The sequence below is a fragment of the Lithobates pipiens genome, unplaced genomic scaffold (assembly GCF_037356315.1).
Source record: "Lithobates pipiens isolate NorthernLeopardFrog02 unplaced genomic scaffold, aLitPip1_a1.2 Scaffold_1, whole genome shotgun sequence".
Lineage (NCBI taxonomy): Eukaryota > Metazoa > Chordata > Amphibia > Anura > Ranidae > Lithobates > Lithobates pipiens.
This window is the reverse complement of record NW_027507685.1, coordinates 220,867,390-220,880,674: the sequence shown is the minus strand read 5'-3', so window position 1 is coordinate 220,880,674 and position 13,285 is coordinate 220,867,390. Positions and strand designations below refer to the sequence as shown.

Here is a 13,285-nt window from a genome sequence, read left to right as displayed (position 1 = left end):
AAATGAAAACAAGCGCAGCAGTAAGACCACCACCCCATCATAAAATGTTTTTATATATTTATATATTTATATATATATATATATATATATATATATATATATATATATATATATATATATATATATATATATATATATATATATATATATATATCTATCTATCTATCTATCTATCTCAACCAGATGACAACAGCTCCACCACGTACCTCATATCCCGCTCCTCCTCTTCAGCACTTGGTCGTAGAGGAGAGGCTATTGGTCGTGCTTCAGCAGGATTGTACATCTCGCTGCCCCACATTACTTTGGCGTCTGCTGGAGGAGTTCCTCGCTCTCTCATTAGTGAGGGGTGCCGCTCATATCCATCTGATCCTGACCCTCCGCTGTCTGATCGCTCCCGGGACATCAGTCCTAAATACACAATTCAATAAGCCATAATAGTATCTTGAGGGTACATTATATAACAGGCCCAGCTGTAGATGTATACAAGGATTCATTCCCAAACTAAAGAAGCCAAAACCTTTATATATATATATATATATATATATATATATATATATATATATATATATATATATATATATATATAGTGGAAAAGTGTAGGAACCTGTCAGGATTTTACATCAGACAATAAATCAGAGGGGTGAGGATAAAGAGAAAACTGGAGGAAGGGAATAGACACAAAACAGTAGTCACCCTCCAGCTGAGGAAAGTCATCTTCTTGCTACCTGTGGGGTTTGTTAATAGCTTAAAGTGATTGTAAACCCCTTACTTACAGACCACTTTTCGCTACAGGTAAGCCTATAATGAGGCTTACCTGTAGCTACCCAGGATCTCTCCTAAAACTGCACGGTTTAGGAGATATCCCCTGTATTTGCATGTGCCAACGTCATCTGCACTGAAGCAAACTGACGCAATGGCACGTATATGCTGTTGCTTCAGTGAGCGTGTCGTTACAACACGCATGTGTGGGAGTGACGCCATCACGGCTCCAGCCAATCACAGTGACGGAGCCGCGATTCCCAGAAGTAACCCCAGGGGGGAGTGATGTCACTGGTCGGTTCTGTGTATGGGCACCGCAACGAGGGTTTCGATCTCAGGGGAGTATTATATAATGAGCTAGTATGCTATGCATACTAGCTCATTATGCCTTTGTCTTGCAGGTGTTAGTTTTTTTTGTTGTTTTTTTAAATGGGTTTACAACCACTTTAACCACTACAATACAGGGCACTTTCGCCCCCTTCCTTCCCAGCCCAATTTTCAGCTTTCATCGCTCTTGCAATATCAATGACAATTGCGCGGTCATGCAGCACTGTACCCAAACTAAATTTTTTCGCACAACTCTAGCTTTCTTTTGGTTTTTTTTTTGCTAAACGAAAAAAATACATTTTGAAAAAGAAAAAGTTTCTTTGTTTTGGTTATACAGTTTTGCAATCAAATAATCGTTTTTCATAAAATTTAGGACAGCATTTATTTTGCTACATTTCCTTGGTGAAAATAACCCAAATCAGTGTATATTATTCAGGTTAGAGGAAAGTCAAGAGTCCACGAACTATGATAGATATATATATATATATATATACACACACACACACATATATACACACACACCAATCCTGATGTACTGAAATCTCATTTTTGAGGCCCAAAAATACCAGGACAGTACAAATATCTCCCAAAATGACCCCTTTTTGCAAAGTAGACAGCCCAATGAATTTAGAAAGAGGCATGGCAAATTTTTTGAAGTTGTGATTTTTTGGAAAATTACATTTTAAAATTTTTCAAAATTCTTTTTTTTTATTTTTACATACTGTCACTAATGCAGTACAGCGTCATCACATAACTGGTGTAGCGATAATCAGGCACACTGACTGGTGACAGTACTAAAAAAAAAAAAAAAAAAAAAAAAAAGGTTTAATTAATTTTTTTTACATTTTTTTTTTTTAACACACTGTGACCAGAGCAATATGATGTTACAATAGTAGCATTGTACTACTCTGGGGAAGTGGTCAGGATTTTTTTCCCTTCTACATTATGACTGCCAATAGCAGTGAATTTCATGGCTACAAGCAAGCATTTTACTGAATGAAACGGATTCATTCAGTTTGTTTTATTGTAATTAGCTGTGGTTGGTCAAAGCTAAAATCACATGGTACAGATGGATTGTGATTGGCCCTGTCTGTACCATGTGATCACATTGACCAATCACAGCTGACAACTCAATTGTACACATTAGATGGCATGAAAGGAAGCCATCCATTGTTCACAACTGTCATGTGACCTGCTGTGATTGTTCACAACAGTCACATGGTACCGGCAGCAGGCTGGTACATGGATGAATCATTGGCTGCGTCCGGTGGACACAGACTGACAGATCGTGCCACTGTGCGGCACCTTCTTAGAGGACGTCATGGAGTCCATTTAGAAGGAAGAATGTCCCGCCCGGCTGTCAATCTGCTATAGGCCAGATGGGAAGGCGTTAAAATACAGAAAAGCATGCATTAAAAGCAAACATAATTAAAAACATTAGTGCCAATGTTCATAAATCTAGGATATTGCATGCACACTGGTGTGAAGTGGTCCTTGAGGTGTAGACCTGCACAATTCTCTGTTTATACTCTATCGCTGCTCACCTGTAGGATGAACCCCTGCTGCGGGAGGGTAATAATCCATGGGTCTCCCTTGTATGATGCGCGGATCAATGAAAGGAGGAACCATCACCCATCGAGGGTCATAGCTGACATGAGGCGGTGGCAGGGGGGCAGGTGCTTGTGGTTGTGGGGTGGCCACAGGAGTGGTTCTTCCCATAGACCCTCCTCCATAGAGCGCTTTCTGTGGAGGCTGTGCTGCAGCTGATGACAAAGGTTGTGATGGAGGCGGTCCAGCAGGGGAAGGAGGTGTGGGCACTCTGTTCTGGTGCCACTGCTTCATCAGCTGCTCCTAATACACATAAAAAACAACAATCAGAAAGCAGACTACACTAGGATTTCCTTTTGTAATGCTACTTGTTAGTAAATATTAACTTTTTTTTTTAAATGCAACTGGTGCAAGTATCACAATCTACCCTGATAACAGCCTTTTTTCATGTACTGTAGTACCAAGACTGGGAACAAATATTTACTGACAAGAACTACATTAATAGGAAAAATGAGAGCAAAGTGAGCAGACAGATGACCCTGTTTGTGTTCTGCTGTTCTTTCACGGTCTAGTCCAGGTCTGGAGTAAGAATACCACTGCATCCCTTTTACTACTAATGGAAAGAAACTGCTAATGGTATGAAGTACAGGTACCTAGAAGTAGAGCAGAAGAAGTAGGCAAATCTCAAACCATTTTTTCAGGTTGGCACTGTAGCTTGAAGTTATAATGCAGATATTTGCAGCACACCATGAAACAACAAAATAGCATCCAAACTGATTTTTTATTTTTTTTACATCATCACATCACAGTGGTGCAACGTTTCGGAGGCACTTGTCAGGCATGTGATAAGTGTGCAGTAACAGTGTACAGTATTCCAAAAACCAAAACAGAGAGAAGCAGAGAGCCACCCACCCCATGACAGGTATGAGGTCATAGGTCCAACCAAAAAGCAAGTAAACATCAGTAGAAATATAGAGCATATATGTAAAGATTTTTCTTTTTTCATTATATATATATATATATATATATATATATTTTTTTTTTATTCCATAATATATTTATTCATACTTGTTTCCTATTGTGTGCCATATTTTACACTGTAGCAATTTCTCCTATATAATTAAGTTTTCTTCTTTTCTCTATTTTTCGTTTTTTTCTCTGTCTTTTTCTATAACCTTGTATGTTTGCTGCATTTATATTTTAATCTATTTCTTTGTCTTATTTCCACACACGTTATTACCTTCTCTTCTTTTCAAACACTTTGCCATATTTGTGTCTTCAATTTCTCCTAGGTCCTGATCTTCATCTTTTTCTCCTCCCTGTCCTCTTCTGTCTACATTCTCTGTATGTACTCCAGCACTGGCAGCTTTGCTTTCCCTCTATACATTGATCTCTTTCACTTCCACTAGTGTTCTCCACTCCCCCTGACTGATTGGTAGCTGCTCATTCAGGAGGTGGCGGGATGACCTGATGCCATGCATTTCCATGGCATCGGCGGCCCCGGCCTGACAGCATCCCTGTTGCTATGCGATCGCGCAGCTGCCGGTCTGTGCCGTGATTGGATACGCTTGGTTGCTGGGCAATCTCGGATCGCCACACTGATCAGGAGCCACTGACAGATGTACCTGTGACACACTGTTATTTTGTCTGCCATATGCCTTGCAAGAGGGACCTTGCCAGACTGCGCATAAAAGTCAGTAATCATATTATGATGCAATCCAGCAATTCTTGTGCTCATCTTTACATATATGCTCTATATTTCTGCTGATGTTTACCTGCTTTTTGGCGGGACCTATGACATCATACCTGTCAAGGGGTGGGTGGTTCTCTGCTTCTCGCACTGTTTTGATTGGTTAATGGTTCTTTTGAATATTGTACACTGCTACTGCACACTAATCATATGCCAGATAAAGGGGCCCTTGGTGGCTCTGAAATGTTGCACCACTCTGTGATGCGATCATGTAATAAAAAAATCAGTTTGGACACTATGTTGTTGATCCATGGTGTGCTGTCAAATATCTGCATCAAGGATAGAATTGGCCCAATTAACAAGAGAAAACTAAAAAGTAGAGGTCTAAGAGGGGCATTCTGGTGAAAGGGTAAAAGGTGAAGCATATACTTCCGGAATCAAGGTGGCGGCGACGCCACTTCCGGTGACTCTTTAACAGGTAATTGGGGGCATTATAAAATGAGGGGTTGGTAGGGGTTCCCATAGCTTCCTGACAATGCTAAATTGTGAAACACGTAGAAGCTGTGGGAGACATACTGTCCTTGAGAAATAGCCAGGAACAGGTCGGTTAAGTGGAGGGAGGAGAGAACCACCTGCGGAACATCGTTGGCTTGCCTGATCCTATGCTGTTTTCTTATAGCTGGATAAGCTTGGTGTCAGCTAACAGACACACTGAAATGTGAGCACAATATGTTTTAAATGATTTCCTAATTAAAGGTGAAACGGTTTTACACTATATTGGTTCTATTTAATTTTGTATGAACATACAGATATTGAGGAATTGCTAACGGGAGAAGCGCATTGAGGATTGGTTATCCGTTGAATGAACCGAAGGCTTACAGTTTGGTGAAGTCTGATGAGTGGCCATTCTACAAGGTGGTGGTGGCACGATTTTGGTTTTTCCTTTGGTGACACATGTGGATTACCCTTTAGAAGATGAACGGGGATTGAGATGACACAGTTGGAGATATTGAAATAACCATTGCATATGAAGGACTATGATCTAATCAGACACTAACTTGCACATATATTTGATGATATAGTGTTTTTTGTATATTTGGGGGTTACTTTGGGGGTTTACAATGTATTAAGGTAGCATAGTGCTCACCAGTGTGTTTAGGTATTTATAGAGAGTTAAAATATTTCCATAGGCTGGGGGGGATTATTAAACAGGAGGCACAATCCCCTAGTATATATTGTGCAAATATCTGCATTGTCTGCAGTCTACAGTTGGCCATTGCTGCAGCACCCAAACCTTTTTCTTATTTTACTTCTAAAAAAAGTTTCTATAAATATACACAAAAAACCCTAAAAACTAATCTGGTACCACTCCTAAGAGAAAACCTGCACAAAAAAAAAAAAAAAAAAAATCATAGAAACTAAATTAAGGACTTTGACAATACTACTTAATTATGATAAAATCAAATGTTTATTATACTGTTTTCTTCCTGATGAAGCGGGCAGCAACCCATGAAATGCATCAAATTCACAGCAAGCAACCCATCACCCAATCATAGCAGGGATGATGAGGAAACTACCATACAGTATCTTACAACTCATTTACACTTTTGTATAATATTTGATATAGAGATATATAGATATATATGTCCTTAGTTTAGTTTCTAGGATTTTTTGTGCAGATTTTCTCTTAGGAGTGGTACCAGACACTTTGTGTCCAATATTTAGAAGGTACCTTTGGGTATTCCTTCCTCCCATCCACCATTTTCTAAATTTCTATAAAAATACAACTGGCACGTCAAAGTACTTATTCTTTCTATGAGTTACTGTGGGTTGGGCAATTCATTTTCCCAAGAGGCCATGTGAGACACTGGGACTGTTGTGGAGGCCCAAACTTATTTGTGTTCAATATTAAAATTTTGGAACTGGGAAGGTCCGCAAGTACACAAAGATATAGAATACAAACACCTTGTGCTAGGAATATTTAGGTAAAACAGTTCGTGACACAGTTCAGGTGGATGAGCTGCAGTTTTAAAGCTCTCGATCTCCCACCTAAAGTGTATAACAGCCAGACAGGGCTGCTGATATGCCACAGCATTTTTAACTTGGGCTGTAGCGTTTGACAAGCATCCCAGTCACACTGAGTTCAATAGGGCAGCACTGCAACCACATGCAATGCACATGACTGCAGCGTGCAAGTGCAGCATTATAGGGTTAAATCAGGTGGTGAGGAGGCACCAAATGCTCTCTGAAAAGCACTGTGATTGGAAGGAGAAAGTCCAAGATTGGCACCACAGGGATTTCTGCAGATCCTGACCTGCAGTGAAGAACAGGTGCATGTTTCCTGGGGCTTGCGGCGTGCAGGTGCTAAAGAACTTGGTCAGGTAGCGTGACGGGAAAGTGTTGGGATGTCTCCTAGGCAACGCTCTCCACCAGAACCGAGGCTTACTGCTGTACCAATCAGCTCTTCAGGCTCTCTCCTTCCAAGACATTTGTCAGCATGCCTCCCTGAGCCGGTCTGCTTTCGCAGTGAGGAAGCTGATAGGCTCAGAGAGGCGTGCTGACAGTGGAGGCATCAAGAGCCAAACAGGGACAGCCAAGGGGTCGAAGTGGCCCTGGGGCCACAATTTGCCCAAGTCTGCCTTAAGTTGTCTGCACTCTCAAACCCTCTCTGCTGCCTTCATATGGGACTCCTCCAACAAAGAGGCACAATAATGTGCAGCAGGGAAAAGGGGGAGGAGAAAAAAAAAAAAAAAAAAAAAGGACCCTTTAGCAACTGATACTTTGAAAGGACCTTCTGCATGCGGTTTCCATTTCTGATCTTAGTACCTGCTGCTGACGTTGGAAGCGAGGTGGCAGACTCTTCTGAAACTTGTTGTATCCTCCCTGGGAAGGTCCAGTAGATGGCGGGCGGCTCACAGCTGGTGCCGCCGGCTCTTGTTTGGGCTCTGGTCGTGGAGGTGGGCTTGGTTCAGCTTTCACCTGGGGAACTTCAGCTGGTGGCTGAGCTACTGCGGGCTGCGGAGGAGGCTCAGGAGCTGGCACTGGTTCCACCACTAAAAAGGACAAATCAGAAGTCATATTATATATATTATAAATACTGACAAAAAAATAAAAATAAATAAATAAATAAATAAAAAAAAAACACTGCTAAGTTTCGAAACAGGTGAAAGAATTTCCTCATTTGGCTACCGTGACTATCTGATATCCACTTGCCATCATTTCATGTACCTGGTACGTCACTGGATTTCTAGCAGCAGACATCCTCAGTAAACTTTTTTTTTTTTTTGAGAGTTGGCGGCCTCTAGATTGCTTTTACAAGAAGCAGGAGGGGACATCCACCCCCTCTTGCCACAATCTCTCCCCCCACCGAGAGTCCTGGATCAGCTTTGTTTGGATCTGTGCTATGTTATGCGGTAACCCGGAAAGCGATGATTTTACATCACTTCCGGTTTACCCAGATGTAAATGGTGCAATTTATTTTCTTAATGTGATCAAATGCTTTTAAAGCGTTACTAAACCCAGGACCCTACATTCAGTATATCTGGTCTCCCACAGTACACAGAACATGGAAATACAATTATTTTAGTAAATATAAACTTTTTTTTTCTCATCAGCAATTAGAGCAGCCTTGTGAATTCTATCAGTTCCTGATTAAAGCTTGTAGGACGAGTTTTCATACTGCACTAAGCTGTCCTATCAGGACCCAGGTCTCCTGACCCCATCTGGACAGAGCAGACTGGCCCTGTGCTGATCACATGCGCACCCCCCCAAAAGGAAAAAAACAAAAAAAGTGTAACAAGCTTGCTTTACAGCATATACAAGCAAAACCCACCATTTTATCCCCTAAGGCCACTGCTTTAAAAAATATATGTTTGTGGAAACTGATTTTCTAGTAAAAAAAATAAAATAATTTTTACATGTAAACAAAAGTGTCAGAAAAAGGGCTAGTCTTAAAGTCAATGTTTAACTTTATATTTACATGCAGCATTAAACCTCCCCCTCCTCAACCTGCAATTACATTTTCCATTTTCATTTCATATACTAACTTACATTTTGTGACATCATCACTGGGTCTCCGTGCATCTCCATGTAATGCAGTCAGATCATGGCTGTGGAGGCGGCTATACAGACATCACCACAGTAATCTGCCAGAGTACTACTCTCCCGATCCCTCTGTTTTGACACAAGTAATGGGTGGCTCTTGGGAGAAGTTATACAAATATAAAAATTTCTTGATGGGTGGATGTCAGAGTGGATGAGTGAGCAATCGAAGGTAGGCTACATTTGCATGCAGCCCGATAAGCCTCTTAGCCTGAAAGAACTGGAATCCAATGACTGAAAAAGTGTGTCAGAAGCAGTAAGGCTAGGGAGGAAAGCACTAGATGATGCTGGACCAGCCTCTAGCCAAGGAATGAGGCAGGCTCTACTTGACTTGCTGCAGCTTCTAAAGTAAACTGTCAATCTCGCTGTGTGCAGTAGATTTCAAAGTAAGCAATTTAAATATAGGAGATTAATCTGTGCAGCTGTGCAAGACTAACGGCAGAATGTAGTTGCAAATTCGTAGTGGTTTCAAATTTGCCAGAATGGGGTCCTCACTCTGGCCCCACTCCCTCCCACGCTTACCTGGCCATTGAGGCAGCCCATTGCAGCAATAGGCCAAAAGGGAAATGAAACAGAAAACTAACTTACTCCCGACATAGCTAGTAGGCATCCAGCTTTGGAGGTTCCTAAGGCACTATTACAATGTTTGCAGGTATGGGCAACAGTTCCAAGTACCCATATTTCAGTCAAGTTGCCATTAACTGCCAATTGCTCTTTAGCTATTTTTCTTCCTACACTAAATCTGCACGCGCATGGCTTATCTAATATGGCATCATACCAGGGACATTCTGGGCTGGAGGCTCCGGCACCTCACTGGCCTCGCTCCTTCCTGCCAGCTCTGCCTCTTCTGACGCAGGTCTGCGTTTCATGTCTAAACGCTTGAGTTTCTCAGCGCAGGCGGCTCTTCTCTCTTCCTCCATTCTGCGCTCCTCTTCTTCTCTCCTCCTTCGAGCCCGCTCCACTGCTTGGGAGATCTCAGAGGAGGACTGCTTTCTGCGCTGACGCCATGCTTCATCCTCATCTTCTACAGGTGCCGCTGAGGGCATCAACGGCTTTTCCTTAAAGTGGAGAAAAAACATGAATGAATATTAATGTGAAGTTACTAACAGATGGATGGGGGGGACAGACACTGCTCCAATTTCATCCAGTGATAGAAACATTTAATCGTTAGTATTTAAAAAAATAAATTGGCTATCCTTAAAAGCGATATTGTTTTTGTCCTCGTTTTTTTAAACAAACCTGGGTCCCCTGCCGGCACTGGCCCCCACAGCAAGCGGTTTACTATGGGGGCACCCAAGCAGGCGGCTCTCTCAACCAATTCACACACAAAGCCAAGACCTGGCCCGCCCTATCTGTCTCTTGATTTCAATCACAGCCAGTGAGACAAGCAGCGGGGCCAATGACTCCCAAAAGCCAATCAGAAGTGTGAGTCCCTGGAGACACAAGGCTCTCGTGGACATCGCTGGATCGAGAGAGGGCTCAGGTAAGTATTGGGTGGTTGCTGCACACCGAACCTTGTGCCTTTACAACCACTTTAAAGGAGGACCTAAAGTCAGCAGAATACTCACGTCTGTTCCAGCGATCACTGAATCCCTTGCTGGCATCTTTTCCCCAAGATTCTTCCAAGTGCTGGGTTTTTGGCCTTTTGATTGGCCGGCAGGGATGACATGACTTCTGTTCATCCACACAAGAGTCACTTATCCTGACACACTGGCACCCTACAGAGAAAGTATACCGAGCTGCACATGCACAGCTCAGTGTACACTCAAAAGAACATTGTGAGAAGGCAGGTAAGGCATGTTTTGTTGCAGAAGAGACAAAGAATGTCTCTTCTACAATAAAACTATACCTGCTCGCAACTTTTATTCTCAAAGGTTTAGGCTCCATTCACACCATGGCGTTCCGTTTTTGGTGGAATTGGCACGATTCTGCCCGTGATTTGGATCGCCACAAATTGCGGGAAGCCCTTGCGATCCCCGTTACACACTCGTTAAGCGGCAAATCGCGGGTGCCACTTCTTTTGGGCGACAGGCGTCCTGTGATCTTGACTCCTCAGGCGAAAATTCACAGCAAAATCGTGTCCCAATTTGGGTGCCATTCAAAGTAATAGGAGTCACAAGGGCGTCCCTCGATTTTCCACGTTTTCCGAACCGCGGGCAGAATTGCGGCGATTCCGCCTGCAAAACAGAACGCCATGCTGTGAAAATGGAGCCTTAGTTCCAATTTAAAAAGTGATTATAGTCTTTTTTTTTTTTTTTGGCAAAAAACAAGTGTGTTATACTTACCTGCTCTGTGAAGTGGTTTTGCACAGAGCAGCCCTGATCCTCCTCCTCCCTGGTCCCTTTTAAGCTCTCCTGGCCACTCCCTCCTGTTGAATGCCCCACAGCAATAAGCTTGCTATGGGGGCTCCCAATCCGAGCAGCAGCTCCATGTGTCCATTCAGACACGGAACCATGGCCCCGGCCCCTCTCTCTCTCCTCATTGGCTCACGGTTTTTAATAACAGTGGGAGCCAATGGTGCCGTGCTGCCATCTCAGCCAATGAGGGGGGTAGAGTCTCGGCCAGCTGCGTGTCTCCTACAACATCGCTGGATAGAGATGGGGCTCAGGTAAGTATAAGGGTGCCCAAGAGATGCTGCTGCACACAGAAGGCTTTTTATCTTAAATGTACAACATGCATTAAGGTAAAAAAAACTTCTGATTTTACAAGCACTTGAAAGCAGGACCGCAGTGATAACTATAATAAAAAAACAAAAAGACAACATAAGATTCCCTCCACCTTCTTACTGTAAAAAACAAAAAAATAAACACACAAAACAAAAAAGTTCCAATGCACCATTCACCCACGAATACTCAAGCACTGCCTTCCGTGTCTTCCTGCACCCTCAGTTATTTCTGAACACCACCCATCATTAACCCACTTCTTGTCAGCTCACGCACAGAATGCGCAGCCAAGTGCACAATCCCGGAATCTGCCAAGTGTTGATGTTACACCATCTTGCACCAGCAAAAATGAAGATAGTTAAGAAGCAGTAGGGACAGTGATTAAGAACATCATGAATGTTGTAGGGCTAGATCGGTCCCTTTGGCAGATAAATCTGCCATAATGTTCAATAAAGCTGTGCATACAAAACGGGAAAATTCCTGATTGCTGGCAATAGACTTTAGTTCTACTTCAATCCATTGTGAACTCTCAGCATAGCATTCTGTACAGAGGACAGATATGATTTCCTGTTAAGTACTCCAGTTTTCAGGCAGCAAGTGACCCTTTTCATTTGTTCTGCACTGAAGGGTAATGCAGCAAGTGTTGGGGGGGGGGGGGGGAAAAAAAAAAAAAAAGGCGATAGTCACATTAACCACTTATCGACCGTCTCCTGTACATAAACGGCACTTTGAAGAGGGACGTCTTGGTAACGGCAGCAGCTGCTGCCACAACAGAGATATCCATCTTTACAGGAGGCGGTCATTTTACAATAACGGTGGTTCGCAGCGAGATCACTGTCAACGGTGGCGAGGACAGGTGTCACCCCCCCTCCCCCTGCCGCTTACCGGAGCCGTCGGTAGCAGCGGAGGCGATCAGGTCCTTTTCTATGCTGGGTATGGAGACGAATGAGGCTAAGATGGCCCTCACTCGTCTCTATACCATAGGAGGGCGGAAGCGACGTCAAAATGTCACTTCCACCCATACCTCTTAAAAAGAACAATTTTTAAAATTACAATTTTTTTTTTTATTGCATTTAAGTCCAATTTTTTTTTTAAAACACCCCGTCCCTACGAGCTCGCCCACAGAAGCAAACGCATATGCGAGTAACGCCCGCAAATGAAAACGGTAGTCAAACCACACATGTGAGATATCGCCGCGATCGGTAGAGTGAGAACAATAATTCTAGCCATAAATCTCCTCTGTAATGACATGTTGGGTATCAATTTACTCGGCGTAACATTACCTTTCACAATATAAAAACAAATTGGGCTAATTTTACTGTTGTCTTATTTTTTTTATTCAAAAAAAAATATTTTTTTTCCAAAAAAAGTGCGTTTGTAAGACCGCTGCGCAAATATGGTGTGAAAAAAAGTATTGCAATGACCGCTATTTTATTATCTAGCGTGTTAGAAAAAAAAATATATAATGTTTGGGGGTTCTAAGTAATTTTCTAGCAAAAAAAAAAAAAAAAAAAAAAAAACGGTTTTAAACATGTAAACAGAGTCTGAAAAAGAGGCCTGGTCCTTAAGTAGTTAAAAAAAAAAAGGAAAAAAAACAGCAATAATAAGTCAAGCTATGTACTAACTAAAAGCATTTCCTTTTTATAGATTAGGAGCTGATGAGTTTTCAAATATCAGTATAGAGAGTCTATTAAAAAAAAAAAAAAAATTATTTATTGGAGTGGGACCTTAGACCTTTCCTATATACAAGACTAACCTTGTGCTCTGGTGGTGGACCTCGATTTGCAGACGATCCCCTTTGAGGAGGAAGAGGAGGAGGAGCAACAATGGCAGCAGGTGCTGGCAAGGGCTCCGAAGCTCGAGGCGCCTCTGTCCATGCAGCTTTGACTTGTGGAGGCTTCTCCTCTGTGGGTGAGGCCTTCCTTGTATCAGAGGTCTCCACAACTTTCTGAGGAGGGGGCACAGATGGCTTATCAGTAGGGACCGGAGTCTCCCTATAGACAAAATGGAAGAATCGTAGCATGAAGATCAGAGGACAGAACACAATCATTACCTAAATCTAACGAGGACGGGAACTTACTAAGGCATCATTCACACCAGTAAGCAGAGATGTGAATTTTTCTGCACGCACTGTGCAAGGGCACAAGGAAAACAATTGTTCTCTATGTGCCCTGTTCACAAAACACTAGTATCATGG

At 42.5% G+C, this 13,285-nt stretch overlaps 1 protein-coding gene across 3 annotated transcripts in view; it reads right to left on the bottom strand.

Moving 5' to 3' along the window:
• Positions 1 to 13,285, bottom strand: part of PRRC2A (proline rich coiled-coil 2A) — a 102,746-nt gene that overhangs the window by 44,795 nt on the left and 44,666 nt on the right. For all 3 annotated transcript variants that reach the window (XM_077483060.1, XM_077483066.1, XM_077483076.1), the window contains exons 11-15: positions 12,845 to 13,082; positions 9,204 to 9,483; positions 7,151 to 7,377; positions 2,631 to 2,937; positions 207 to 408 (exon numbers count right to left, since the gene is read on the bottom strand). In XM_077483060.1, the coding sequence (XP_077339186.1) occupies positions 207 to 408; positions 2,631 to 2,937; positions 7,151 to 7,377; positions 9,204 to 9,483; positions 12,845 to 13,082 (1,254 nt within the window). The remainder of the gene's footprint in view (positions 1 to 206; positions 409 to 2,630; positions 2,938 to 7,150; positions 7,378 to 9,203; positions 9,484 to 12,844; positions 13,083 to 13,285) is intronic.